At 41.2% G+C, this 15,372-nt stretch overlaps 1 protein-coding gene across 1 annotated transcript; it reads left to right on the top strand.

Moving 5' to 3' along the window:
- Window positions 1-4,586: 4,586 nt before the first annotated feature.
- LOC124255836 (peptidylglycine alpha-hydroxylating monooxygenase-like) lies at window positions 4,587-14,580 on the top strand. The gene is made up of 13 exons (XM_046689773.1): window positions 4,587-4,692; window positions 6,209-6,447; window positions 6,838-6,892; window positions 7,271-7,358; window positions 7,970-8,079; window positions 9,615-9,692; window positions 10,049-10,097; window positions 10,622-10,686; window positions 10,951-11,031; window positions 12,147-12,223; window positions 13,046-13,099; window positions 13,591-13,643; window positions 13,788-14,580. The coding sequence occupies exons 2-13, from the start codon at window positions 6,316-6,318 to the stop codon at window positions 14,026-14,028; spliced, it is 1,083 nt and encodes a 360-aa protein (XP_046545729.1). The 5' UTR covers window positions 4,587-4,692; window positions 6,209-6,315; the 3' UTR covers window positions 14,029-14,580.
- Window positions 14,581-15,372: the final 792 nt, after the last annotated feature.

The following is a 15,372-nucleotide window of genomic DNA, read 5'->3' on the forward strand; positions in this document are numbered from 1 at the left end:
CAGCGAATTGCGGCGCTTCAGACCTTCTGTCTGTGATTTGTGCAGCTATGTCGGTTAGAAATAATAACAAACTGGTTGCAATATGGAGCATTGACAGAGATTCATAAACACAAAGCAATAAACCAAACTAGCCCTTTAAGGATTTAAGTAAGCAGATACGAGGTGGACTCATACAGCGTGAGACATGTCTCGCAAGCCAATACAGTACTAAGTACCCAGTCTAAGTGCATTTCACAAATATCGGCTCAAACCACTTGTTCTTCGCTCTGCCGCACGAGTTCAAACAAGGCTGTTCTCACAAAGGACCATTTCAGGAATGAATCTTAGAGATTGGAAACAGCGGATCCTGACACCAGCCGCGTGAAACTGAATCACGCAATGAAAATCTACTTTGTGGTGATATGTAGGGAGGTCTAAACAGAACTGTTGCACATAATATTTTATAAATGATAGGATTGGTTTGATTATTGTTTGGATATTTCTTTGATGTGAAGTGATGTCTAGTGAAGTAGAGCGGCCGTCTCTATCTCCTAGCACTATTAATAACACCTACGTGTTAAGGTTGAGACCTATCTTATCCCATTGCTAAATTACAGTTGTTAGTGAGAAGCTAGATTTTTAGTAATAAGCTAGAATTGCGAGTTTGAGAGGCTCAGTACCAAATAACGACAATAATTAGCGTCATAAAAAGTACACATAAACATGTCAGCAAATATTTCGCATTAAGAAATTTGAAACCAGGAGTCTAACTTTACCGCGCGACTCAGACGGTACTTGTGGGTACTGTTGCCCGTTTAAGTACGTTGGGTGCTCTTCCCGTGTCTGTGACGGAGCTTGCCCATATAGTGTGAGTGCTATGCCCAATAAAAAATAATAATCCTTCAATGGGTGCTATTCCTGTGTCGTTGACAGAGCTTGCCCATATATTGCGGCTGCTATGCCTAATGAAAAAAATAAATAATCCTACTCTGACTTCAAAACTCTAAAATGCTGAATATTACTTCGCTGTCAGTGTCTTCTTAATACTGACACATAATATACATGTGCGTCTGTGGGTGGCTGGGCCCAAGAATATCCCTGTTCTCACTTCATTTTACAGAAGTAATTTGGTGCACATTGTTCATATGCACTTAATACATTATGGTATAGACATAAGAAAGTAGTAATGTACTGACTTGTGATTGAACATACCTGGTTGCACTTATCAACAACAACACAATGTATATCCTGAACGGAGTCCATTTAAGAACACACAGCTAAGTAGGTCCTGATGAGTTCTGTTGTACACAATGTCCGTCTTGAAGATGTCCTTGAGGTATTTTCTGTATGAATACAGGATCTCCATAATGATGGCTGTGATCAGATCTCTGTAGGAGAGACACAAGTACTTGCTTGGACTGTGGTATCTGGGTGATTCATCCTTAACTTGTAGGTTGTCCATCAGGTGGTTGTTGTATGATGCACCAGTAAAAATGGCGGCGTTGAGGATCCATGTTGATCAAGACGCTTGTAATCTCTTCAAGTAGACGTAGAACTTGGGGAATCATCATCATCACATCATGTTAATGGTAGGCACATAGAGAGGTTTTCAAGATCGGGAGTAAGCTGAAAAGTTACTCCAGCCGGATTCTAACACCAAACTGTCGTGGTTTACGGGTCGACTGGGGAATTAGCTCATAATTAAGATGAAGTGTGCGTTGATGAAGACGAAGACATAGTTGAGCTCAAACCTCTTTAGTTACATGACAAACAAATACACAAGACATGAGCGAGGTGAGCGGAGTACCTGCTCAACCCCAGGGCGTTTCCAACGAGCAGCATTATCCTGTTCGTGGTCGTCCCAACAGACAGTCCGAATACCGAACTCGTACTCCTTCGCTGTCTAGATGTGAGCATACCTAGTATATATATATATATATATACAGTTTTTGACAACAATGGTCAGGCGACGACTCATCAATGGACAGACAGAAAAACAATAGTACTTCCTTGACCAGTTGATGTGATGGCAGACACGATTACCAATGAAGGTTATAAATGTCTTATACAATAATTAACGGTCTGACAAGTCAATTTACAATGCGGTAGTGATAAGGATGTACAGTAGTGATTAAAAATACAGCTTAGCGTCATTTATATATTACAATAAAGTCTCACATGTCTTGAGTACATAGTTTTGGACTTTTTAAATATTTGGACGATGGCTGTCCTGAATTAGTCACTATAAGAGATGTACTGAACAACCTTTATGGCTAACAACTTCTTTTACTTCGTGTGAGCGACGTTACGATTCTTGTACCATTGTCAAGACCCGGGTTCGATTCCCCACATGTGTACAATGTGTGAAGCCCATTTCTGGTGTCCCCCGCCGTGGTATTGATGGAACATTGTTAAAAGGCGTAAAAGCAAGGGATATATGTAAATGTAGTACTTTGTGGGGTTAAAATGTGATTAACTTGTCCATTTTGAAGGTGGCAACAATTTCAGCCTCAGTTACGTGAAAATCTAATATCTAGCAAGCAGCTTTGTGTCCACGTTCGTTCTGTTTGGTGAAATGGCCTGTATGGAAGCTGCATGTCCACGTTCGTTCTATTTGGTGAAAGGGCCTGTATGGAAGCTGTGTGTCCACGTTCGTTCTGTTTGGTGAAATGGCCTGTATGGTAGCTGTACGTCCACGTTCGTTCTGTTTGTTGAAAGGTCCTGTATGGTAGCTGTACGTCCACGTTCGTTCTGTTTGTTGAAAGGTCCTGTATGGTAGCTGTACGTCCACGTTCGTTCTGTTTGGTGAAAGGGCCTGTATTGTAGCCTGTGTACGTCCACGTTCGTTCTGTTTGGTGAAAGGGCCTGTATGGAAGCTGTGTGTCCACGTTCGTTCTGTTTGGTGAAAGGGCCTGTATGGTAGCTGTGTGTCAACGTTCGTTCTGTTTGTTGAAATGGCCTGTATGGTAGCTGTACGTCCACGTTCGTTCTGTTTAGTGAAAGGGCCTGTATTGTAGCTGTACGTCCACGTTCGTTCTGTTTGGTGAAAGGGCCTGTATGGTAGCTGTGTGTCCAAGTTCGTCCTGTTTGGTGAAAGGGTCTGTATGGTAGCTGTGTGTCCACGTTCGTTCTGTTTGGTGAAAGGGCCTGTATGGTAGTTGTGTGTCCACGTTCGTTCTGTTTGGAGAAAGGGTCTGTATGGTAGCTGTACGTCCACGTTCGTTCTGTTTGGTGAAAGGGTCTGTATGGTAGCTGTACGTCCACGTTCGTTCTGTTTGTTGAAAGGGTCTGTATGGTAGCTGTGTGTCCACGTTCGTTCTGTTTGGTGAAAGAGCCTGTATGGAAGCTGTTTGTCAACTTTCGTTCTGTTTGGCGAAAGGGCCTGTAAGGTAGGTGTGTGTCCACGTTCGTTCTGTTTGGTGAAAGGTCCTGTATGGTAGCTGTGTGTCCACGTTCGTTCTGTTTGTTGAAATGGCCTGTATGGAAGCTGTGTGTCCACGTTCGTTCTGTTTGGTGAAAGGGCCTGTATGGTAGCTGCGTGTCCACGTTCGTTCTGTTTGGTGAAAGGGCCTGAATGGAAGCTGTATGTCCATATTTGTTCTGTTTGGTGAAAGGGCCTGTATTGTAGCTGTGTGTCCACGTTCGTTCTGTTAGGTGAAAGGGCCTGTAAGGTAGGTGTGTGTCCACGTTCGTTCTGTTTGGTGAAAGGGCCTGAATGGAAGCTGTATGTCCATATTTGTTCTGTTTGGTGAAAGGCCTGTATTGTAGCTGTACGTCCACGTTCGTTCTGTTTGGTGAAAGGGCCTGTATGGTAGCTGTGTGTCCACGTTCGTTCTGTTTGATGAAAGGGCCTGAATGGAAGCTGTGTGTCAACGTTCGTTCTGTTTTGGGAAAGGGCCTGTATGGTAGCTGTGTGTCCACGTTAGTTCTGTTTGATGAAAGGGCCTGTATTGTAGCTGTGTGTTCTGTTTGGTGAAAGGGCGTGTGTGATAGCTGTGTGTCCACGTTCGTTCTGTTTAGTTACATGGCCTCAGTGGTAGTTGTAGAACAGCATTCACTGCACTGAAATACCATCGTGTGTCAGTGGCTATGATTTTGACATTTGTTTTGTGCCAATCTAATAATTTAGGAATATGTACCGGTTTTCTGTGTGTTTTCCCACAAGCCAGGCAGTCAAGATGACGATCTCCTTGCGATATTAACAGGTTATAAGAGAATATTACCTGACCATCATGTCTGTTATTACGTTACAGAGCAGTGGGAGTTTTGAGCAGTTTTCATTCATATTGATAACGGTTCGACTTCCTCCTTCCATTCAAAGCGTCAGATTGGCCATGTACCCCTCCACACACCACACGTCACGCACCAAGCCTCGAATCAGAAATAACTGTAATCCTACACTAATAATTACAAACGCAGCAATAACAGCGCACCGAATCAATGTGCCCGTTGAAAGAAATTTGCTGCAGAAAATACTCCACCTCCAGAATAGCACGTTCAATCTATTTCAGTTCTGTAAGTGTTTAGTCAACCTGAATAGCTATGAATATGCTTAATAAGCCGATACTACAAATGATCGCTTTTCATTTCGGTGACGACAAGGAAGTAAGTTGTAGCGGAATGCCCAGTGAGGTGTGTTATTAAGCTGATGATGTCCACATGAATCAGGAGGCAGCGTGTTTTCCAGGGAGGGAGGGAAATGGCAGGAGAATGGTAATTATGACATTGTTTCCGAAAACATGCCGTGGGCAACTCGCGGTATTCTGCCAAGATTCTTCAACAAGGTTTGCTGTTGTGCTTAATTGTCATTAGTCTTGTGAAGATATTGTTTTAGCTAACACATTTTTTGGATTTACCGACATTGTTAAATATAGTACCTTTTGTAGACAATCGAGTGCAGTTTCTGGATTGTGGAGTGCCAGATAATGAAGCAGGTATGTGGTCGGAACTGCTCCTAATGCTTTGAATCTGTTTTACACTGAATGAACAATTGTCGCCAGTGTACTTCATATGTTCCTACACACCTAATGTCAGTACTAATAATAGTGGCCGAGTAATCAGAACCCCATCACTTTGAGGGAATATATCTAATAACTACGTGGATTTCTACTTTATTCATTTTGACTATTCGAATTTGTACTACGAACATGAATGATAAGGCATCAAGCTGCCTTCGAGTATGCCGGACACGGAGATCTAGCGCAGGTCCATCAGGAGGTATCATATGGCGGCCGTGCCATCACTAGTTTCCGTCAGCAAATACAAGTCAATTTATTCTGGTTCCTGTCCGAACGTTATTCCGGGACAGTCAGTCAAAATAATATCAAATAAAACAACGTTACACACAAAACATGTGTTACGCATTGCAAATTGTTGGGCATGATAACAGTCTGATCTTTTTACCATAAATAACTAATGTTGTTCCGTAATCCCTAAACAATGATAGCCAATATTTGGGTTACCAGTAGCTCACTGCAAACCAACATCAAGTTTCTTTTTACATCGTTTTGACCAAAACTCAATTTGCACAGCACAAATGGTTTTGCGAAAATATTCTTAGTAACATATAGGTTGATTCGTATGTTAAGATTTGATTAAAATGCATTAATGAGTTATAATATAGTGTCAGACACTAAAATATTGTCTTTACGTGATACTGACAACGGAGCGGCGTAAGTGTTTTCGCGAATACAGAAAGTCAGTAAGGAACTATTCACTGAAACGTACGTCACTCTCACTCAGTGAAGTGTATAATGTATACCAAGAATAACCGGTTTAATTATTCACCTCAACAATGTGTCTGCACTTGATATTGAAAGGCGACACGTGCTTTTAAGTCATGGGATTTCATCAAGTGGGGTTCCCAGGTCAACTGAAGGGATCCTAAAGTCTGATCTATGGCATGGAAGGAGGGGTTCCAAGGTCAACTGAAGGGATCCTAAAGTCTGATCTGTGGCATGGAAGGAGGGGTTCCCAGGTCAACTGAAGGGATCCTAAAGTCTGATCTATGGCTTTGAAGGAACGTACTCATTCACATGGCCTGATTGGCTGGGTTTCATCTTGCCCCTTTACAGTATATGCATACGCTTCAGTAATTTCCTGAGTTTGTAATAACCACGTCGGCGATTATTGGTGCATGTTACAATCTGGCATGGCTGTAAGAAAGACAAAGAGACATAAATAGCACACGCCCTCGCTTGGCACTTGATCTGATAATCTGTATTTCCAGGCCCCAGGAGGTGATAAGGACACTAGGTGTGCTTCCTTGTACGTCGGCTTTCACTAACTCACTTCCACTTGGGGAATGGTTTAAACGCCTTTGAAGGAAGGTAAACGATGGATTTGATGGATATGTTTCTGGCCTTGTTTGTGCTAGTTTGCGATGTGTTCTACACCGAGGGATGGATACTTCAAGACCCCAATGCTTTCACTAGGACAATCCGAATGCCTCATGTCCGAGCCCAGAAGGTACGTTCTCTTCTACGTGTTGATAACCATTCCATTTGGGTTAACATAGTGAGTGTAATCGCGTTTAGATTAGAATGTAATGTTTAATGTAGCACATTAATTCTAACAAATGGTGTGTAAACAGTTCACACACAAATGTTATAAACGCGTTATATATTGAACTGTGTAGATATTGTCTATTTAGATATGTGTGTGTGTGTGTGTGTGTGTGTGTGTGTGTGTGTGTGTGTGTGTGTGTGTGTGTGTGTGTGTGTGTGTGTGTGTGTGTGAAGAACTGGAAGAACAGGACTTCATCTGTTTGTATCTATTGTGAATGTAAATGTACTTCTTCTTTTCAGTAAGAGTATATGTAAAAACCACATCTTTATGTAATAATGTTCTGTGTTAAAGGCCGACGCCCTACTATGCCATGCGGTGAAGTTAAACAAGAGAACGGCGTATATAGGTACAAATGTATTCATTGTTTCTATGTCCTATCAATTCATGGCGATGGTCGTTACAAGTGAGAACCTGAATGGCATTGACTATCAACATACCTGAATCATTACAAGACACGTGCTGCATTACAATCACTAATAAGCATGAGCATTAAGTGGCAGTTGCAATACCACTTTTGAAATTGTTTCATTTAGACGATTTGCATACGGAAGAAATTTAATGTTTTTAGAATCTTTACTTTAATCTCTACTTTGATCACGCCATTGTAAATTTAAGTTCGGATTTTCTCATACGGGTAATAAAAAACTGTACTTTTTAAGCACTAAGTTTTAAAGCACCTAGCCAGTACCAGTTTTTGACATGTTTGGTTTCTCTGTTGTTACAGTGAAGTATGAGCCTCACGCCTCCAGAACCAGGGCACATCATCTGATGGTGTACGGGTGTAAGGTCCCAGGGGACAGAAGACCCTACTGGTAAGTGACGACCCTACTGGTAAGTGGCGACCCAACTGGTAAGTCATCATTGCATTTAACATCGTTGTTTTGTTATCAAATCAAACAGTCAGTGTACAAAGATGAACAGCCCAGTAATATTCTCAGTGAATGCCTGTTTTCATCCACTGGGTGTGTTTTAATATTTTCAGTTCAGATATTCAATGCAATTCAGATGTCCTATCGGTGAAACTGTAGTGAAAGGTAACATGATGCAGGATCTGCTCTGTACTGGCGTGTTCGTATATAGACCAACGGTTATACGAATGGCGCACTCAGAAAGAACTCATATGACTGCTGTATATAATGTTGTCTTATATGAGTGAGTTTAAGTTTACGCCGCTTTTAGCAATATTCCATCAATATCACGGCAGGGGACACCAGAAATGGGCTTCACACATTGTAACCATGTGGGGAATAGAACCCGGGTATTCATGACGGCGAAGGCCTTAACCACTAGGCTACCCCGCTGCCACTTATATATGACGACTTTATTGTTCTGCTGACCTGGCGATATTCGATCGGTTGTATATATGTTTCTGACAGTTTACGCAGCTTGTTCCTTGTGTACACTCTCAGATTCTGTGTTCCAGGTCTTGTGGTGAAACCAGCGACCGCTCAGAGCGGTCAGTATGCCTGGATGGAGACCGCCAGGTAGTGTTTGCCTGGGCCCTGGACGCTCCATCCATGAATCTCCCTGACGGTAACAATTCGCATGCCTACTCGATTGGCAAAGTTATAGATGCATTTTCATATCCGATATTCCCAGTTTCTGTAAGTCAACTCCGTATACACCTTTCTACTGAGGACCGGTTCCGTGGTGCTGTCGACGGACTGCCTGTCCGGAGAGCGGTCTGTGGTTCGATTTCCTAGCCGTGTCATAACAAATAACGGTAGAATTTGGTACTTCTTGTTTCCCTGTTTGAATTGCTGGAACAGTTAATAGACACTTACTAGAATTCTAAATACATTTCTTCTGACGTTCTTTGGATTCCACCTCAAACTGGGTTGGAGGGAAATGAGGTTGTGATCAAATGTTGCTAAATCTTGTATCATGTTTGATTGTATATCTTCGTCAGAATTCAAACGTTGTCCTAAAGGTTACCGTCTGGGAGAATTTACTTCATTACGTGCGCCATTTTCGTGCAAGATGTTCACTCGTAAAATCTGGTAATGAAGTTCGACGATTTATGGTAGGAAGACATTCAGACAAGACTTCGCGAAAGTGTCGTCTAAATGTTTCAGAAACATTATCAGTAACGTCACTGTGCAGTGGTATAGTGACAGTGTGCCTGAAACAGTACACCACTGTTTATATTGATTTTCCGTAAAACAACAATTGAAGACAAACTCTTTAAAGGGAATGTGTACACGAAAAAATCAGGTTCTTTCGTAACTGAAACAAAACAGAATTATAAACTTAGTTAATTTTTATTTTCGAAAATATGCACTCAGATTCTGTATAAGTGTTGAAGCGTCATCCAATTATGAGGAGTTTGCTTTCCGAAGTAAACAGGTCAGAGTTACCTCCATTGGATTGTGACGTAATTGGTGCCAGTAGATTTAGACTGGTCTCCCGTCTAGTCCGAAAGCAAAATATACTAATAATGATATTAATCGCGTGAAGAATTGTGTAAAACAAATAAGATGAATTATAAATGAAACTGTAAGCAGCACGACAGACTGACCATAAACCTCACCTCAATGAAAATACCAATGACATCACTATCGGTAAGCGACTTTCACAAAACGGTGTGAAATGTAAGTAATTAGAAACATTCTACATGTTATACACTTTATGAAATGGGCATAAGTACCGTTAACGTTGTGCGGGGGGTTGCGTCAGGCATGGCGTCACGCAAGACGAAAGCTATTGTAAACTGTCTTGAATGTACCAAATCATTGAAATACAACTGTTTTAATTTCATCAATTCTTGCTTCGATACTCCTCCTACGCATGTGCATATTCTAGTATATTATAAAGTGGCTAGTATATTACGTTTCTAAAAACATTTCACAATTCCCATATACAGGAATGATCTGTGTGAAACAATGGTCAAGATGGCATCATGTTTTCTGTGATAGAGCTTCTTAAAACATTTCATTTCCCAATTCCGATATGAGAATGGTCTGTGTAAAACAATAGTCAAGATGGAATCTTCTAGCATCGCCTGTTCCTAATAGCCGGATCTAATACTGTGTCACGCCGTGGCCTACACCACTACGTGTTTGTTCTAGGTGTGGGCTTCCGCGTCGGTGGGGACACGGGCATCGATTACATCGTCATACAGCTTCATTACGTGCAACGATTCCCAGGTGAGCTAGTCATGAAGCTATTTTTTACTTTTCCAAGCAGGAAACACAAACCGTAGAGCTCTTATCGTAGCTGTTGTAGTAACTCGTGAAGATCCGGGTTAGAATTGGTCTTAAGCAACCCATGCTTGTCGTAAGAAGAGGGGGATCGGGTGGTCAGGCTCGCTGACTTTACTGACACATGTCATCGTATCCCGAATGCTCGTGCTGTTGGTCACTGGATTGTCTGGTTCAGAGACTGCCTTCATAAAGCGGGAATATTGCTGAGTGCGGCGTTAAACAACAAACAACAACAACAACAAAATAGCTGTTATAGCAATTGCCGCTGATATACACTACATGTGATTATATAACTACAGGTTACCTGACGGATGACTCCGGAGTAACACTACACATGACCTACACGACGTGAGTATCATCACTGGTTACTTTATGGGGTTTTTTTTATTTGTTGGGTTTGTTTTTGTTTTTTTAGATTTTTTGTTGTTGTTGTTTTGTTTGTATTGTTTGTTGTGTGTGTGCGTGCGTGTGTGTGTGTGCGTGTGCGTGTGTGTGTGTGTGTGCGTGTGTGTGTGTGTGTGTGTGTGTGTGTGTGTGTGTGTGTTTGTTGTCTTTTTTTTATTGTTGTTGTCTTTTTTTAGTGTGTTTGTTTTTGGGGCTTTTTTGTTTTGGTTGGTTTTTTTATTTGTTTTGTTGTTTTTTCGGTGTGTGTGTGTTTTGGTTATTTTGTTTGTTTTTAATTGTTATGTTTGTTTTTTTTTGTTTTGTTTTGTTTTGTTTTGTTTTTTTCGTGTGTGTGTTTTGTTTTGGTGTGTGTGGGTGTGTGGGTGTGGGTGTGGGTGTTAATGTAACTAAGATTTAAGGGAGACATTGAGTAACGCTAGATCGGCTGTCGATTTGGCAATGATAACCCCAGCATGTTCTTGATTCAGGCAACAGAAGCAAGCAGGCTTCTACGTGTTGGCCGATACTGGCTACATACCTCCTCAAATGCAAGGTTGGTTAAAATTACTTCAAAACGTTTGGGTTTTTAACGGTTGAAGAGAAACACTCATTTCATCAAAATATTTATTGGTGTTTATATACTTCCTTCCAAATATGCACTTTATTGTGTAGTAATGGATATATCAACGTATCGCCTGATGTAGTACATGTCATTTAGCTACATTAGTATGGCATCATTCATGTATCAAACATCTCTCACTTAACATGTTTGGTAACATAATTATACTGTGGTAACATCTCAAAATCCTTTTAACAGAATTCCATATGGAAAGTGCGTGCGATTATGACAGCTACTCCATCTTCCCTATTGGCTACAGGACGCACTCACATAACCTTGGTAAGTCGTTATGTCTCCCAGCCAATCCACGGGGAGGAAATTGTAGCACTTCCGTGTGGGTGTCATGAGCGGACACACGTGCTTATGATCAGTGGTCAATATGTCCAGCAGGGATTAACATTGATATTGATGACCATGAACTATAAGAACTATAAACGACGGCTTAAATCACACATATATTGAGCAGCGTTGTCCTCACACCTAATACTAGCTCCATATCTATTTTCATACTCCATTCAAGAAACCCAACTGGTTCTTCGAGTATGATCCGCTACACTGTTAGGATGTGTATACAGTTACTTGTAAACATATGTATATACACACCGTCCACGAGTCTACAACCTTCCCGATACATCATCACAGCCTGCCAGTAGTCAGGTCGACACTTGTCACTATGTCAACACATTGATAATTCTTCAGGATTCGGAATCTTAGAACCCGTGAAGATCAAAGTTACAATTGATCTTCGGTAACCCATGCTTGTCGTAAGAGGCGATTGAATAACGGGATTGGGTGGTCAGGCCCGCTGACTTGGTTGACACATATCATCGTATCCCATTTGTGCAGGTCGATGTTGAAGTTGTTGATCACTGGATTGTCTTGTCCAGACCCGCTTATTTACAGACCACCGACATATAGCTGGAAGATTGCTGAGTGCGGCGTAAAACCAAACTCACTCACTCACTCGGAATCTTAGACACCCATTGTTCGTCTTTTCTATATTCGTTGGTAGTATTTTGTCACAGGTGACTGTTTTCAATAATCCCTGTTCTAAAGGTTACCCCTTACCAAACAGTGACTAATTTTCAATTTTGATTAAATATAACGCGAAAACGTTGAGTCGTTTATATGAATGTATGGTGGCTACACAAAATCTGCTACTGGGGAAAAGAGGCACTATCCCTGCTGAAGTTTGATTAGTGGTGCTTTATATAACTCAAGGAACTGTACCACGATGCCATTTTAGCACTGCGATGATCAATGGTATGTAAAAAATTTGGACTTAAACCAGAAGAAACCCTAAGTTGTGCTTGGTGAACAGGTAGCTTAAACATGTTGCACTTTCTTTTCACAAAGCTGTATTCATGTTGATATAACGCATGTTGTTGTGTCAGGCTTGGTAACATCTGGCTACCGGATTAGAGACGGCCAGTGGACGGAGATAGGACGGATGTCTCCACAGTTGCCACAGGTGCGTGACAGACAACATTGTGTCGATTTTTTAAATAGCAGGAATCGAGACTGGAATCAAGTAGACAGTTTCCTTTGTTTCATTTATTCACGAACTACGTATTATTCGAAACATTCATGATCAAAAATCATTATTCGACATATTCCATGTGACCTGCCAAATATAACAGGAAGTATTTCTGTCGATTATAAAATTCAATGCTTTGTAGATTATGATGTTATTTTCAAAATGTATTAACACAGGTCAATATGGAATAATAGATCCAAATAAGGAAAACTGAGGATGATGAAGCGTTCAGACACTACTCTCAATGGTACAACTGTCAAATCTGAATCACATTCAAACACCTGTGCCTCTGGTTTACGTCACTCGTACGACCACTGTGAAATCTGCTGTGGAATCTATTATGAAATCTGCTGTGAAATCCAGTGTGAAATGTAGTGTCTGAGGTTCATAAACATTGTAATGAAACATAATTGAAGACTTCGATATTCGATTAGCTGTAGTTATTAGATGAAGAACCAGTGACATTTATATCATGAGATTATTTCATTACGTCCCTTTGTCGAGGAGTAATTATCACTTTGAAGTTCGCCTACTCATAACACTGTCAATGAATGGCGTCGACTGGTACAAAAGATCTCCAATGCGTCAGCAGTTAAGTAATATAACGTAACAAACACCGCCTTTATGCGCAAAATGTCAAGCATAATGTATTCGTACCGTCATTATTGTGAATGATTTGGTCAACACAGCCATAAAGTAACAATATCAGATTGACTTTACTTCCGTCTGTTTTTTACGACTTACCTTGTGTTTCAGACATTCTACAACATAACAACTCCCCACCTCAGTATACGGAAGGGGGATATTTTGGTAAGCGGAACATCACGCAGGTCACTTTGTATCATTGATGTCCTTTAGTAATCAGTTGCTCAATCTGGCCTCCCTGAACGCTAAAACATTAGGCAATCGGTGCAATATCTCATTCGAAACTTTCAGATACAAAAACAATTTCAAATACTTTTTGAAATACTTTTTCTTAGCAGGATTATCTGGAATTTCAGGCGAGCATTAAATTTAAGACTGATTAAGGCTGAAGTAAATGAAAGTGATTAAACTTCATGAAACCAATATCATGGTGGGTCTTTGAATGACATTTAGAAGTGATACATCTGTTTACTAATATTTTCACTAAATGTCATGTTCCTAAAGAAGTTGACATCCATAAATTTTAATGTCATATTGCACATTTTACTGGGTAGATGTCGGCCTATGATAAGATGACAAGATATATCTATTCTACAAACTAACCGTCATGCCTTAACGATGTCAGGTACGATTCTATATTTGTATTTATTGCACAGGCGGCCAGATGCACTATGAATAGCATGCAGAGAGAAGAGTATACAATGATGGGGTGAGTAGTTGATATACAGAGATAATGGTATGCAATAACTGGCATGAATGAGTGTTTTACATATAAAGAGTAAGTAGTGAAAGTGTTTCAACATTCGTCCAGGGTCTGTCGAAGTAATTAATGAAGCTATTTATTCCTATACAGAGCCACCAATACTGACGAGATGTGTAATTTCTACATCCTCTATTACACATACCGGAAGGAGAATCTCAAAATCCAATACTGCTTCCGGGATGCGCAACACTTCAAGTGGGCCGATTACCTCGAAACCGTACCGGATTCTGCCAGTTCCCTGGCGGGGATTCCCCACAGTGACGAAATCAGAGACAGTTTTCGACCACGTCTGCCCAGGATGAGAGGCAGACGACACCATGCTACAATGTAACCCAGATTAATAATGCAGGGTTCGGGCAGCACAACCACCATTTATGTGTTTTGCTGTGAAAGTTGGTAAATACAGCGTCAACATTTCAAAGCAACAGGTATGAACAAAATTACTTGTCAGTCTGTTCCATCTGTTCCTGGGCCATAGCTTCGGGCCATATGTTTATAACATCCCTACAATATTAGACAATGTTCGTGTACGAGAGAATCCCTTGGTTAATTTCTGGTGGTATGAAGTATCCTATAATAATTCCATTAGCTGATCATTACTGACACATATGAGTACAACACCGAACAATTGATGCTTGTAAAAGTATGCATGGGGGATCAAGGAACACGGTGTATACTATAGCTGTTGTTTTGGATTAACTTTGTTTCAATGTTTTGCAAATGTATGGTGCTATATACATATGATAATAGCTCTGTAGCTTGTAATACTGACGTACTCCGGATAGAGCGATACCGTCGAACCATATAAAATGCGATGCAAACTGTGGCAGCCTTGAAAACAGATATATCATTTAGATATTACAATACAATTATTCCAATGATACTATGTGTTTGTTGTTATCTTTATTATTCTGTAGTAGAACACGACATTTGATTGTAATCAATATTTCTAAAAGTGAAAAACACAATAACTGCTGATTCAGGTGAAAGTACACCACTCTCGTCTCTGATAATCAATAAGGTACCGGTAGCAATGAAGGTCCCCAGCAGCCTATGTTTGTCGTCTATGTAGGTCCCCAGTGGCCTATGTTTGTCGTCTATGTAGGTCCCCAGTGGCCTATGTTTGTCGTCTATGTAGGTCCCCAGTGGCCTATGTTTATCGTCTATGTAGGTCCCCAGTGGCCTATGTTTATCGTCTATGTAGGTCCCCAGCGGCCTATGTTTGTCGTCTATGTAGGTCCCCAGTGGCCTATGTTTGTCGTCTATGTAGGTCCCCAGCAGCCTATGTTTGTCGTCTATGTAGGTCCCCAGCAGCCTATGTTTGTCGTCTATGTAGGTCCCCAGTGGCCTATGTTTGTCGTCTATGTAGGTCCCCAGTGGCCTATGTTTGTCGTCTATGTAGGTCCCCAGTGGCCTATGTTTGTCGTCTATGTAGGTCCCCAGCAGCCTATGTTTGTCGTCTATGTAGGTCCCCAGTGGCCTATGTTTGTCGTCTATGTAGGTCCCCAGTGGCCTATGTTTGTCGTCTATGTAGGTCCCCAGTGGCCTATGTTTGTCGTCTATGTAGGTCCCCAGTGGCCTATGTTTGTCGTCTATGTAGGTCCCCAGCAGCCTATGTTTGTCGTCTATGTAGGTCCCCAGCAGCCTATGTTTGTCGTCTATGTAGGTCCCCAGC

The sequence above is a fragment of the Haliotis rubra genome, unplaced genomic scaffold, assembly GCF_003918875.1.
Source record: "Haliotis rubra isolate DU_JTF1 unplaced genomic scaffold, ASM391887v1 Scf61, whole genome shotgun sequence".
In the NCBI taxonomy this organism is placed as follows: domain Eukaryota; kingdom Metazoa; phylum Mollusca; class Gastropoda; order Lepetellida; family Haliotidae; genus Haliotis; species Haliotis rubra.

Bases quoted from the DNA above. Each gene is read 5' to 3' on its own strand.
- LOC124255836 (XM_046689773.1), top strand. From the start codon at position 6,316: ATGGATTTGATGGATATGTTTCTGGCCTTGTTTGTGCTAGTTTGCGAT. The intron at 7,359-7,969 runs GTAAGTGACGAC...TCTGTGTTCCAG, and splicing joins GGGGACAGAAGACCCTACTG to GTCTTGTGGTGAAACCAGCG. The intron at 10,687-10,950 runs GTTGGTTAAAAT...TCCTTTTAACAG, and splicing joins CATACCTCCTCAAATGCAAG to AATTCCATATGGAAAGTGCG.